Below are 15,763 nucleotides of genomic sequence, written 5' to 3' on the forward strand. Positions count from 1 at the left end.
CTTTCTGATAAACTGACAACATCTCCAGATGGATAAATAAACAGGGTGTTATCAATGCCCTGTTGAACAGTTTCCCACAAGCAGACCTGAGTTAAACATCTCCCTAAGAAGATGTGATCCATCTTTCACAGGGAACAGAGGCACCTGTGCTTGATAAATCCAGTCAGTATTTGATATTTATCTGAAGTCTTCTGTATTCTTGTACATAATTAACAAATTGGTCTGATATTTTCTATGGTCTGTTGACCTATATATATATATATATATATATAGGCATATACATGCACACATAATGGAGGCGGAATTGGGAAAGAAATAAATCCACAGAGCCATCTAGAGCCTAGAATTTGCAGTAACGGGGGCATAACTAAACAGAATGGAATATGTGGGCACAAAACTTTGGACAAAGACCATGACAAAATAAAGTTTTGTGTATATTCTTGTTAATACAAGAAGAAATTGCATGTTCTATGCAATTTTGAAAATTAATTTATTCGTCATTCTTACGGAACCTGCAAGTTTATAAAGCACCTCAATAGAATTCACCAGCCAGTTATACTTACTCAAGAGCTTATAGAGGGATTTCCTGAAACTTGTCAGTTCAGAATACCAAAATATGGAAAAGAATAAGAAAATACAAACTGGTCATGAAGTCTGTTCTATTCTGACATGGTATGCTAACATTCTGCTTCAGTCATTTGTAATAAAGAACCAAAAGTCATCGTACATAATGCACTCTCCGTCTATTACTGGAGTGACATTAGCAAAGATCTGTGAAGGAACAGCCACAGGAAACACAAGCCTAAAACAAGATTTTAAGATATTTTTATCAACACAGAAAGAACAAATTTAATAAATGACTGAATATAAACCTTACATCTGAGCGCTAACTAATGTGATATGCAACATTCAGCTTAGGGTCAGTTTCATTCCACAGAGGAGGTATGAAGATTTCAATCCACAAGCAAGATATATCTGACCACTCACAGCTCACTGGCTTTAAATGGATGAGCCTGATCCTTAAAATGGCTCAAGCCTGCCAGCAAGGATTTCAAAAGTATCTTCTACCACCAACGAAACTGAAAATTATCTGGTAATTTGATATCAACCTCAAGTCACCAAGTAGTTACAGAGGCCATTCATGTAACTGGGCATGAAAAGTACTTGATGGGAAAGCATGCAAGGCTGAGCAGAGCAGAAGAATAATGCTGCACATCATTACATTTGTATAAAATGATGTATTTCAAAATATTTCAAGCATGCTAAATATATTTTTCAAAATTTGAGTCTTGACCAACAAGGTTGCAGTTCAACAAATAGTACAAAGTGAGTGTGTAAGCAGTCTACAATTACCTACTATTTTATTTTTAGCAAGTTGAAGAATTTGCACCCATTTGCTGCATAAGTCTCTATAAGACACCAGATTTATTGTAAATACATTTAAGGGAATGCAAAATAAAATTTGGCACCATGGACTGTAATCTAATGCATCTCAATGTATAAACTAAATCATGTGACATGATAAGTTGTAAGAGAATTCGCTGAAGGTGAATCAGGTGAATGCTGTTGGAGCTGCTTACCATACAAATGCCTCAACTGGCAAGGTATTATCAAGTACTGTGCTGTTAACTTACACATCGAAAAGGTTCCGAAGAATTAATCAACATAGCCAGTATTTTCCATTACTTTCCCATTGAATATAATGAAGAATTATAGTTGCAGAGATCTATAGTGCAGAGAAAGGCTTTTCAGCCCATCGCATCCTCTCCAAACAAAAACTACCACCTAGGCAAAAGTGAGAACTGCAGATGCTAGAAACCAGAGTTTAGATCAGGGTGGTGCTGGAAAAGCACAGCAGGGTGGAGGCTTCCTGTCTTTATTCCTGATGAAGGACTCTTGCCCGAAATGTGGATTTTCCTGCTCCTCAGATGTTACCTGACCTGCTGTGCTTTTCCACCACCACTCTGATCTAAAAATACCACCTAACTATTCTCCTCCCATTCTTCAGCACTTGGTGCCTGGCCTTGTATCAAGATTAGAGTCGTACTGGAAAAGCACAGCAGGTCAGACAGCATCTTAGCAGCAGGAAAAATCAACGTTTCGGGCAAAAGCCCTTCATCAGGGATGGAGAGATAAATGGGGGGGGGGGTTGGGCTGTGGAAAAGGTAGCTGAGAGTGCAATAGGTGGATGGAGGTGGGGATAAAGGTGACAGATCGGAGAGGAGGGTGGAGCGGATAGGTGGGAAGGAAGATTGACAGGTGGGACACGTCAGGAGGATGGTGCTGAGCTGGAAGGTTGGAACTGGGGTAAGGTGGGGGAGGGGAAATGAGGAAACTGGTGAAGTCCACATTGATGCCATGGGGTTGAAGGGTCCTGAGGCAGAAGATAAGGCGCTCTTCTTTCAGGTGTTGGGTGGTAAGGGAGTAGCGGTGGAGCAGACCCAGGACCTGCTTGCCCTCGGCAGAGGGGGAGGGGGAGTTGAAATGTTCGGCCACAGGGCAGTGGGGCTGATTGGTGCAGGCGTCCTGGAGATATTCTTCGAAGCGGTCTGCAAGAAGGCATCCAGTTTCCCCAATGTAGAGGAGACTGCATCGAAAGCAACGGATACAATAAATGACATGTGTGGAAGTGCAGGTGAAATTTTGATGGATGTGGAAGGCTCCTTTAGGGCCTGGAACAGAGGTGAAGGGTGAGGTGTGGGCGCAGGTTTTACAATTCCTGCGGTGGCAGAGGAAGGTGCCGGGAGGGGAGGGTGGGTTGTTGGTTGGCAGAAACTTGACTAGATAGTCATGGAAAAAACGATCTTTGTGGAAAACGGAGAGGGGTCAGCCAGGAAATATATTTCTGATGGTGGGGCCCGTTTGTAGATGGTGGAAATGTTGCCGGATGATATGATCTATGCGGAGGTTGGTGGGGTGGAAGTTGAGGACCGGAGGGTTCTGTCTTTTGCGGTTGAAGGGGTGGGGTTTGTGGGCGGAGGTGCAGGTTGTGGATGATACGCATTGGAGGGCCTTGCCTTGACAAGTGCACTTCTTCCTCATCCTTTTTTCCCCTCACCATCCTTTGTATCACTTTTCAGACTCTCTCACTTTATGCTCTATATTCTTTCTCCTCACACTTCTCCATCACCTTCATTCTTTCCTACTCCTATTCATTCCTTCATTCATTCTCTCTTCATCTCACTGATTTCCCTTCCCTCCACTGCCAAGAGAGGATTGAAATCCCTTTATGTGCCTGTTGGTTTGTTGAGGATGTGATTGTCCAGCAGTATTCTAACAATAAATTCTGTTTGCCCATTGTCACCCCATGTACAGGAGAACTGGATTCACAACCTGGTACCAGAGTCGGCACTGGAGTCAATTTTACACAACACCTCAGAAACCTGTCTCCTAAAACTTCTTTTCCCTCATCAGCATAAGGGCATAGCACTGAATCCTGGCAATCTTTGCAGCCAGACTAACCAAGATTGGTGGGGAGTAAAAATCTGAAGCCAGAAACATAATCAAAGCTGTGGCACTGCAAAAAGCTAGATAGGTATGGGACAGATCACCTACTTCTCTCCAAGTTCTTCAGTTCACCACAGTTTGTCTCTTTACTTTCCCTTCTCATCCCCTTTTCCTACACTCACTCCTGAACAGCATTGAAATGTCAGCCTGGTTTAACTAAGACTGCAAGACATAGAAGCAGATGCAGGCCATTCAGCCCATCGAGTCTCTCCAATGTTCAATGAGATCATGGCTGATCTGATTATCCTCAACTCCACTTTCCTGCCTTTTTCCAACATCCAGTCGTAATGAAAAATGTAATATAATTCCAAGTCTTGCTTCTTATTCTATAACACCAACCATCTTCACTGCTAACACTTCACAAAGCTACCAAATTTCTTATCCATCCTTTACTATATCTTACAATTCCAATGCACTCCTGGCTGGTCTCCCACAGTGGTGTCTCCATGAATGCAATGTAACCCAAAGCTTATCCAACACTAAGATCAGTTCATATAAGAACTCCCTTGACAAACACCATTGATTCTCAGTTAATTAATATTTCTGTTTTGAAATTTTAAACCACATTTTCAAACTACTCTATGGCCTTGTCCCTCCCAATCTCTCCAACCCCAATGAAGTCAAAAATATCTGCACTTCATTAATTCTGGCCTTTTGAGCATCCTGACTTGAGTCACTCCATTAACAGTGGATTTATTTTCAACTACCTAAGATCCAAGCTCCAAAATAACTTTTCAACACCTCTCTAGAATTATAATTAGGTTTTAATGTCACATGTACTCAAGGACAGGGATACATGTCAAAAGTGAAAAGTGTGCAAAGTCACCAACTCCGGTGCCATCACAATCTAAGATACAAAATCTTAGATATAAATTAGAAAAATAAAGAGAATGTACAGAATAGAGAAGCTTTGGCTCAGGAGCCCTAGTCCGCCAACACCTTGGTCTAATAAGCTTCACTTTCGTCTGTCAGGATATTCCACAAAATCTACCAGGTGACCTTCAAGCTCAGGCCATTTTCCCTGGGATATAGACTTGTTCTTATACCATAGGAAGAAAGCTTCCTAATGTTTTTTTTCACATATTTACCACTAAGCGGACTAAGCAGTGGTTTTGGCCCATTTGTAATTGGTCTTTGGGTGTGTATACCAGGATTCAAAAGCATTGTTCTTACCTGAAATTTTACCTTGGGCACAATCAACATATGTCTGGCATAGATTTTATTTATGCATCCAGAGTGACTTCCAGATTTGGCCAGAATGAGCCAGAAGGGATCAGGTAGATCCCAGCAGCCTGCAGGAATTGAGGGCATCTCAGAGCTTAAATATATTCAAAGTTCAAAAAATGCTGACATAGCACTGCAAAATTTGAAATTCTTGACCTTGTCTTATGCTTGAAACAAGGGCAAAATGAGTCCAACTTTTCAGTCAATATCTTAAATTGCATTTATAAACTGGAAAGTTTTTACATGCTATTTATTTTAAAAAGTCCATATTCATTGTGCTCCTTGGATACCTGAACAAGATGTTTACAATAAATACCTCATTAAAGAGACATATATACTATAAAGATTATCAGGGACATGTTGTCAGTACACAACCTGCTGGCGTCAAACTAATCTCAGAATATTTGGTAATCCATTGTTTCTAATCAATAACTAATTAACTAAGTACAATAGAACTTGCAATGATTCCGAGGTACCTTGTTAAAAATGGCTTTTGGCTGCACATGACCAGAAAGGTCGCCTTCACAACATCTCTGCAAGTCTTTCAACATCCTGCTACTGTCAGATTAAATTACTTTTAGGAATTAATTGACCTAAGTCAAATCAGTACTAAGATAGTTACAGCAGGTTGTCATAACAACATTGTGGCAAGTTGTTTTGATATGAATTTCTTCTCCTGACCTTTCATCATATCTTAATTTTTTTTGGTTGACCTGACTAGAAGATTGAGAGAGTACTTCTAACTTGAACTTCAGAGGGCTTGTCTCAGAAAGCACTCTGAGCATTAGATATTGCATGCTGGGTAATTGAAAAGGATTAAGGTTGAACTAGTATTCCATATCCTGGCAATGTTCTGCTAAAAAAAATTTCATTCAATTAATCTTTATTTGCTATAAGACAGAACTGGATAAAAAGAAAACAAGCAGCTGCAGCTGCTAAACACTGGCAAAGTACAAATGGATTGCTATAATCTATTCAGCATTCTACCTGATACACATTAAGATATATCTAACAATATTGAAATAAGCTCTTTAACATACTTTTAGAACTTAATTATAATCCCCTGTCTTTTAAGCATTTCATTTCACTTCAACAAGGTTAAACCCGAGTAGAGTACTCACTTTTCTTGATATGTTCTACGACCAGCTGATGATAATACTGGACAAGTCAGATTTCAGAATTGATAATAAATTTTATGTAGTAATTTGGTTACTGTGGTGGCCAATCATGTATATATGCACAAGAGGCTGCCAATATACTTTTGGTACATGTGACAACAATAAATCAAATCAAATCAAATCAAATCCAATCAAAGGAAATAAAGACAATCTATTACACTGTACAAGAACTAGTTTAAATGTCTTAAAGTTCCACAAACCTCAGTGAAATGTCACACTTTCAACTTTCAAGTTCCTCTTTGAGTTGCCTGGATATACTTGGTTTTTTTCCATCAAACTTCTGCATTAACTTGATGTTATTTCTTCAGTCAATGTCTTTTCCTGAGACACTTAAACAAATTACTAATACAGCTCAATTATTTGCTCCATGGATTCCCAAAGGTCCTCTTCCCAACCCTCCGTTTGTGCAGCTACGTAGGAATTTTTTCTCCTGCCTTGGCTGTTCTGGAAACTGCAAAACTACACAGCTGCTAGAACAGATCATTTTCTGTCTGAAAGAAGCTTGCACAGGCACCCTCTGAAAGAAACTTTCACACTGATTGAACTTTGGATGATTTTCTTGTTCTGAAGAGAAGCTTCCGTCCCTGTCTTCCTATGCAATACAAAACCTTGTCACTAAGCAACAACCCATTTTTATTATTTCTTCTACTCTCGTTGCTGGGACACTGAACATCAAGGGTCTTTAAAGACTCATTTAAATGTATGTAAACAAAACTTCAGACATCCTGACACCACTAACTGAAAATAAAGGTAAAGTCGCCATAGTCCTGAAGATCATAGGGCTGCCCTTCCATTACAGAGAAATGATTGGTGGTAGTTTAACCTGAGGATTACCACACCTCAGATGAGGACAGATGTTGAAAAGGCAGGATCTTCATGGTGACCTTAATCAGTGTGGGAATTAAACCTGCACTATTGACGTTATTCTGGATTGCAAACCAACCAATTGAGCTAAACTGACCTCCACTACTGATAGAACTCAAAAAATGAAACTGAAATTAGATCCTTCCTTTCTTAACCCACACAACTGAATACAAATCAAACTTAAACGCCATACATGGTTCTATCCACTTTAGAACACGATTTTCCAAATAACGACAATATACCATAAAACTTGGTAACAGGTTCTAAAGCCATCGATGTCTTATTATCTGTGGTTTTCCTTCAACTAGATTTGGATTAGTGCTGAAATTTCAGGGCAAAATCAGCTCCTAAATTTCAATGTAACAAGTGACAGGCACAACCACACTTCTTTATTTATTTTTACTGATGGTATGAGCATTACTAACAAGACCAGCATAGTTGCCCACCACTAATTGTCTTTGAGATAGTGGTTATGAGCCTCCTTCAGTCCATGTGGTGCTGTTAGGAAGGTACATGTAAGTTTTTCTCTCAACAACAGTGAAGGTGATATAGTTATCAGGATATTCTGTGATTTTGAAAGGAATTTGTAGGTGGTGGTGTTCCCAGGGGTCTGCTCTTGTTCTTGTTCTGAGGTCATGCTTTTGGAAGCTGTTGTCAAAGTAGATTTGACAAGTTCTTGCAATGCATTTTTCAGATGTTTCCACTTTACAATAATGGTGGTGGTAATGATTGCTTAATGTGGTGGACGGCTGTCAAGGAAATGGCCTGCTTTGTCCCAAGTATTGTTGAACTACACATATTCAAGCAAGTAAGAGCAGATAATTAGATGGTGGACTGGCTCTAAAAGGCCATGGATGAACTACTCACTGCAGAATTTCCAACCTCTTAACTGCACTTAGAGCTATTTATATGGATAGTCCAGTTAGGTTTTTGGTTAAATGTAATCCCAGTTGTTGATGGTGGAAAATTTGGCAATAATAACGTAATTGGATGCCAAGGGGAAATAGTTAACATTATCTGTTGTTGGCAGTAGTCTGTCAGGAAATATTGGTTTACTGAGCTCATTTTAAATTGCTTTTCCCAACATTTAGAGAAAAAAAACTCTCGTTTCTTATCTTAATCCTTGTGAACAGTACTACAACGGAATGTTTTTTTTTCCCAATGCTCAAGATCAAAGACTTTCGAAGATTAAGCAATCAGTAAATGTGCCTCACAAATATCTTTATGAAGTAATGGGATAATTTCCTGTCATTATTGCTTCATCAACAGTCATGAAGGCAAAGCCTGGTTTCACAGGGGAGTGGACTTTATAGCTGAATAAAATGTTAGTTACCTCTTCAGAGTAATTTCTTTGATGTTCAAATCCTTCTTTTTGCCTTGTTTGTTCTTAAAGGCAAGGATGACTATGTTCATGATCTGGCATGGTTGACAGGTTTCCAATGGTGTGATATCAATACTCCTGAGAAAGAAACCAATGTGGTCGTGTAACACTTTCTTCGACTGTCATGAGAGTGCATCTCAGACACCTTGACTGAAAGAGTAGATATTCTGGATATTCTGGCTAAGTGGTCAGACAAACTCAAGTTGTGACTATATCAATATGGTATGGATGTTTGGCATGCCAGCTCTAGTGAGCTTCTCAGTGGCTGGTATTTGATCCTGTCACCTGATTTTCAGAAATTTTTGAAGGTAGTGCAAATGAAAGATCTCAAACATTTTGGCATGATGTTGGTACACAGTCCACATCTTGAATGCAGAGACAGAACAGTCTGATAGGTAAACTTACTCCCCTGTGTTCCACACTGATGTGCAAAATTTTCCAAAGGGTAGAATTATCCAATCTTAACTATATTATATTGATTTTCTGTGTGCATTGGAAAGCAAATCCATGTTACACATCCAGCTCAGCAGCTAGTGTACACTCATCAGCAAACAGAAAATTTTGATGTATGTACTTGGAGACCTTGTCATTTGCCTGGTCTTCTAAAATTGAGCAGCTTCCCGTCCATGCAATATCTAATTCTGTTGCCAGGATCACCATTTGAAAGGCCTCAGAAAACATGATGAGGAAGGCCCACACACGTACACTCTAAGTTATTAAGTGGGAATTGCTTTTATTACGCTCTTGGAACATGGGTGTTGCTGGCTGGCCAGCACTTAATGCCCATCCCTTGTTGTCTTTGAGAAGGTGGTTGTGAGCTGCCTTCTTGAACCACTGCAGTCCATGTACTGTAGGTTGATCTAGAATGCCCTTACTGAGGCAATTTCAGGATTTTGACGCGGTAACAGTGGAGGAAAGGCAGTATATTCCCAAGTCAGGAAGGTGAGTGTTTGGAGGCAAAATTGCAGGTGGTGGCATTTCTAGGTATCTGCTGCTCTTGTCCTTTTGGATAGAAGTGGTTATGGGTTTGGGAGGAGCTGTTCAAGGATCTTTTGTGAATTTCTGCAGAGCATGTTGTAGATAGTACACAATAATGCTACTGAGCATCATTCATGAAGCAGGTGGATGCTTCTAGATGTTGTGCCAAGATGGGCCAGAAGACTCACCATCATCCAGGCATGCTTTCATGAAACTGTTGAATAATTGAGATGAACTACGTAGGCTAATTTTTCCATTATCTTCTAAAGATCTTCATGGCTGACTGAGTCAATTGCACTGTGGTCACATCAATAATTATGGTGTAGACGCCTGTGTTTTGTTTTGCTTTTTCAAGGTCTGGGAACATTTGATAATCGGAACAGAAGTATGCCACCCAGGTAAATAGTGCTGTGAGGAAGGCATATGGTGTACTGGGCTTTATTGGCAGAGGAATTGAGTTCCGGAGTCCTGAGGTCATGTTGCAGTTGTATAAGACTCTGGTGAGGCCTCATCTGGAGTATTGTGTGCAGTTTTGGTCGCCATACTATAGGAAGGATGTGGAAGCTTTAGAACGAGTGCAGAGGAGGTTTACCAGGATGTTGCCTGGAATGGTAGGAAAATCTTATGAGGAAAGGCTGAGGCACTTGGGGCTGTTCTCATTGGAGAAGAGAAGGTTTAGGGGAGATCTGATAGAAGTGTATAAGATGATTAGGGGTTTAGATAGGGTAGATACTAAGAACCTTTTACCACTAATGGAGTCAGGTGTTACTAGGGGACATAGCTTTAAATTAAGGGGTGGTAGGTATAGGACAGATGTTAGGGGTAGATTCTTCACACAGCGGGTTGTGAGTTCATGGAATGCCCTGCCCGTATCAGTGGTGAACTCTCCTTCTTTATGGTCATTTAAGCGGGCATTGGATAGGCATTTGGAAGTTATTGGGCTAGTATAGGTTAGGTAGGATTCGGTCGGCGCAACATCGAGGGCCGAAGGGCCTGTACTGCGCTGTATCCTTCTATGTTCTATGCCATTTAGCCCCTCCAGCCTAATACAATCTAACGTGATTAGCAAAATATTTAATATGCACATATTATAAATATATTCTAAGTATTACAAGTAATGCAAAAACTAGAATTATTGAGGTATTTTTATATTCAGGCTAGTGTGGATGCTTATGACACCAATATACCTATGGCTTTAGTTGTTCAGCAAAAAAAAGCTTGGTAAATCTAACATTATTTTAGCTCACTTCCTTGTCACGAGCCTTGCACAGTACCTCTCTATCTATAACCTAGTTGTGCGCACAAATCAATGCACAAATAAAGTGAAATTTAATATTGCCCCTGTGGACCACCCTGCTAGGGAATAATAACAAGAAATCTAACAATATCCAAAGATACTGTATGCACATACTGTATAGGCTTGAAGAGACAAAACTTGGCACCAATAGTCAAATTACTTGTATTTTAAGGAGCATTCAAGGAGCAGGAGAAACGACTTTTCGGCCATGAGCCCTTCTTCAGGAATGAGGAAAGTGTGTCCAGTTGACTAAGATAAAAGGTAGGGAGGAGGGACTTGGGGGAGGGGTGTTGGAAATGCAATAGGTGGAAGGAGGTCAAGGTGAGGGTGATAGGCCAGAGTGGGGGTAGGGGCGGAGAGGTCAGAAGAAGATTGCAGGTTAGGAAGGTGGTGCTGAGTTCGAGGGATTTGACTGAGACAAGGTGGGGGGAGGGGAAATTAGGAAACTGGAAAAATCTAGGTTGGAGGGTACCTAGGTGGAAGATGAGGCGTTCTTCCTCCAGCTGTCGTGTTGCTATGGTCTGGCGATGGAGGAGTCCAAGGACCTGCATGCCCTTGGTGGAGTGGGAGGGGGAGATGAAGTGTTGAGCCACGGGATGGTTGGGTTGGTTGGTCCGGGTGTCCCAGAGGTGTTCCCTGAAACGTTCCACAAGTAGGCGGCCTGTCTCCCCAATATACAGGAGGCCACATCGAGTGCAGCGGATGCAGTAAATGATGAGTGTGGAGGTGCAGGTGAATTGTGGCGGATATGAAATTTGAGGTCGGAACTAAATTTCAGTAGTAGTTTGGCACACCGACCTTTATACCGCTGAGGCTAAACGCCAGCTTGCGGACACCTCCTCCCACTGCCCCCTTGACCATGAACCCACCTCCCACCACCAAACCATCATCTCCCAGACCATCCATAACCTCATCACCTCATAGGATCTCCCATCCACTGCCTCCAACCTCATAGTCCCACAACCCCGCACCGCCCGTTTCTACCTCCTGTCCAAATTCAACAAACCTGACTGCCCCGGCCGACCCATTGTCTCAGCCTGCTCCTGCCCCACAGAACTCATCTCTGTACACCTCGACACAGTCTGGTCCCCCTTAGTCCAAGAATTCCCCACCTACGTTCGGGCCACCACCCACGCCCTCCACCTCCTCCATGATTTTCGCTTCCCTGGTCCCCAACGTCTTATCTTCACCATGGACATCCAGTCCCTATACACATCCATCCCCCATCACGAAGGACGCAAAGCCCTCCGCTTCTTCCTTTCCCGCCGTAACAACCAGTACCCTTCCACTGACACCCTCCGTCGACTGACTGAACTGGTCCTCACCCTAAACAACTTCTCTTTCCAATCCTCCCACTTCCTCCAAACCAAAGGAATAACCATGGGCACCTGCATGGGTCCCAGCTATGCCTGCCTCTTCATAGGATATGTGAAACAGTCCATATTCCACAGCTACACTGGCACCACCCCCACCTTTTCCTCTGCTACATTGATGACTGTATTGGCGCTGCCTCATGTTCCCACGAGGAGGTTGAACAGTTCGTCCACTTTACCAACACCTTCCACCCCGACCTCAAATTTACCTGGACCATCTCAGACTCCTCCCACTCCTTCCTAGACCTTTCCATTTTTATCTCAGGCGACTGAATCAACACGGACATTTACTACAAACCGACCGACTCCCACAGCTACCTAGACTACACCTCCTCCCACCCTGCCCCCAGTAAAAACGCCATCCCATACTCCCAATTCCTTCGTCTCCGCCGCATCTGCTCCTAGGAGGACCAGTTCCAATACCGTACAACCCAAATGGCCTCCTTCTTCAAAGACCGCAATTTCCCCCCAGACGTGATCGACGATGCCCTCCACCGCATCTCCTCCACTTCCCGCTCCTCTGCCTTTGAGCCCCACCCCTCCAATCACCACCAGGACAGAACCCCACTGGTCCTCACCTACCACCCCACCAACCCCCATATACATCGTATCATCCGTCGTCATTTCCGCCACCTCCAAACAGACTCCACCACCAGAGATATATTTCCCTCCCCTCCCCTATCAGCGTTCTGAAAAGACCACTCCCTTCGTGACTCCCTCGTCAGGTCCACACCCCCCACCAACCCAACCTCCACTCCCGGCACCTTCCCCTGCAACCTCAAGAAATGCAAAACTTGCGCCCACACCTCCCCCCTTATTTCCCTCCAAGGCCCCAAGGGATCCTTCCATATCTGCCACAATTCAACTGCACCACCACACACATCATTTATTGCATCCGCTACACCCGATGTGGCCTCCTCTATATTGGGGAGACAGGCCGCCTACTTGTGGAACGTTTCAGGGAACACCTCTGGGACGCCCAACCAACCCAATCACCCCGTGGCTCAACACTTCAACTCCCCCTCCCACTCCATCAAGGACATGCAGGTCCTTGGACTCCTCCATCGCCAGACCATAGCAACACGACTGCTGGATGAAGAGCGCCTCATCTTCCGCCTGGGAACCCTCCAACCACAAGGGATGAACCTAGATTTCTCCAGTTTCCCAATTTCCCCTCCCCCCACCTTGTCTCAGTCAAATCCCTCGAACTCAGCACCGCCTTCCTAACCTGCAATCTTCTTCTGACCTCTCCCCCACTTGGCCTATCACCTTTAGCTTGACCTCCTTCCACCTATCGCATTACACCCCTCCCCCAAGTCCCTCCTCCCCACCTTTTATCTTAGCCTGCTGGACACACTTTCCTCATTCCTGAAGAAGGGCTCATCCCGAAACGTCGAGTCTCCTGCTCCTTGGATGCTGCCTGACCTGCTGCGCTTTTCCAGCAATACATTTTCTGCTTTTAAGATGATCTTCAAGGTAGACTCATTTTGGAAATTAACAAAATGCAATCTGTTTTAACTTGCACTGCTTGATTCTAATTCTATGACTCTAAACTACAACTTAGTGTATTTATTTTTGAATTCAACTAAATGTTCCCTTTTGAATGAGAGCTTGAAAAATGGGGATACAAAACTTAAATTGTGGAATAATTACGACATTTCATAAGCTGTTGTAAAATAAAATGAGTTATCCTACTCTGAGATGCTCACTTTTCCCTCAGAGCCAAATGATCTTTATTTCTGAGATCATCTTAATACATGAAATAACTGAATTCATATTGTGTTTTAATACAAACAAAATATATAGCAACCACAGACTCAGCATCAAGTATTCAATCAACTTTTAAGATTATGTAGAAAAATTCACAGGTGCAGAGTGAACTCTGGGTTCTAATAAGCACCTTTTGGTATTACATCAACCTGGAAGCAATGTATAATGCATCGTATAGACGCTAGACATCAACTAATGTCAAAAGTCTGAATAATATTGTCTCTGCCCCCTGCAGAAATGGAGTACTGTGGGCAGCACTGTTATAACGAACTCATGCTGTTAGCATTACAAAGTGTAAGGGTGCACTGAATAAGTGATGGGATAGAGCAAGGACTAGCACTTGCTCATTATATTGCAAAACTACAATTCTACCATAAATATTTATTGAGATTTTAATAATTTTCCCTTTGTTCTCCTGTAGTTTTACTACTGAACTTCTTTTAGAATTGCTGTACAACAGGTTTCTTGGCTTGTGCAAACCATGCCCATGCAAGTGATCTACACAATGCAATTTCTCCTTTAACAGATAATGTTCAGTTGCAAAAGAAATCTATTCTACAAATAACACTTACAAAAATAGATGTTCATAAAGACAAAATTGTTTAAATGTATTCAGGTTATTGCATGCTGAATTTCTGAACTCATGGACTTTCAATAGATAAATTTTAAATTTTAATTGGATATTAAACTGACAATATGTTTTCACAATTTTATGTTGAAACCTATACTATTTCACTGATTCAGCCTGTGATTTATCAAATTAGTTATTTTCAAATTATTTTGTACTTTGTAGATGCACACAAACACTCAGAAACTGGCAAACATAATCAGGTTGATTCAACAATTTACATTACTGGTAGATATCAAATACTAACCCTAATGGGAATGTGTTTTGTCTCCTTCTCTTTTTGAGGATTTCGATACTTCTCATAACAGTCTCGCCGTTTGTTCATCTCTTTCTGGCTGTCATCTTTCCTCTCTTTCTTTTCTGCCGGCTCGTCTGTGTCACTTGCTGGTGGTTGCACTTGTTTCTTTGACTTCTCCACTTCTACATAGTTTTCATTGGTGTTTAGAAGTACCACTCCATATCCCTCCTATTGTAAAAGTACACAAAGAAGCACATACTTACATTTTACAGAATTGAGCACGATCTTTCAAACAGGAAATAACAAAACAATCGGAAACTTTTTCAACTTAATATTACAGAGATTTTAACCACAGAGTTGTCATAAATATAACAGAAGTGCAATCATGAAAATAATAAACAATGCTAACATTTTAAGAAGTGTGATACAATTGCAGTAGATGTAGAAATGCAATGATTGGGACATGAGGGATTTTAGTCAACAGTGTATTTAAATTTAATCAGTGTATATCCCAAAATGATTACACTTGGTCAAGCCAAGGATGTTTTGGTTTTCAAAAGAAGCATTGCAAAAAACATTTTCAATGAAGTTGATACTGACATAAAGTTATACTCTATAGCCTTTTGACAAAGAACCATTACTGGAAGTCCATCTAAATAATCACTGCAAAGCGGTTGAAGTAACCTTTCAAATGCTCTGTCAACCTGACAGTTTATTAGGATTGCAGTTTAACACGTTACCACCAGAAAATTTTGTTAGTAATTGAACTATTTTGTAACACAAAAAATACGAATCTAGAAGTCCAACCATGATATTTCCAGTCTGGTAAAGTGACAGACCTTAATGTTTTCGAAGTATTAAATTACATTCCATGATGGAATTCATTTTTTCAGGTTTGATTCTTTAAAAATAAGTTTTCCAGATGTTAAACACAGTAGCAAATGTCAATTTCAAGACAGCTGCAAAAGGTTACCTAGCATTGAAAAATGTAAAAATTCTTGCAAACTCAATTTTTGAGGTGTAATTGCTTCGACATTTACCATATAATTTTTATCATATGGGTAATGAACAATTTTCAGTTTTTGAATGTATTACTAATTAAAACACCATAAGGTACAAACAATTATTTTAATTAGCTTGTATCCATTAATGCTAAGTAGAAATCCTTGCAGATAATTGAAAACTGTGTCATCTTTCAGTAAGTCACCAATAGTACAGTCCCACTTATGGAGAAAAGTGTTTAATTTGTTTGTTAGGCTTCATCTTTGAAAGAACTCCATTGTACAAATAGAGGAAAGATTATATGACACTACAGTTGAGAAATA

At 41.2% G+C, this 15,763-nt stretch overlaps 1 protein-coding gene across 3 annotated transcripts in view; it reads right to left on the bottom strand.

Annotated features, from left to right (window-relative positions):
* arb2a (ARB2 cotranscriptional regulator A) overlaps nt 1-15,763 on the bottom strand; it is a 535,689-nt gene that overhangs the window by 295,346 nt on the left and 224,580 nt on the right. For all 3 annotated transcript variants that reach the window (XM_060844193.1, XM_060844184.1, XM_060844202.1), the window contains exon 7: nt 14,448-14,666. In XM_060844193.1, the coding sequence (XP_060700176.1) occupies nt 14,448-14,666 (219 nt within the window). The remainder of the gene's footprint in view (nt 1-14,447; nt 14,667-15,763) is intronic.

The sequence above is a fragment of the Hemiscyllium ocellatum genome, chromosome 2 (genome assembly GCF_020745735.1).
Source record: "Hemiscyllium ocellatum isolate sHemOce1 chromosome 2, sHemOce1.pat.X.cur, whole genome shotgun sequence".
Lineage (NCBI taxonomy): Eukaryota > Metazoa > Chordata > Chondrichthyes > Orectolobiformes > Hemiscylliidae > Hemiscyllium > Hemiscyllium ocellatum.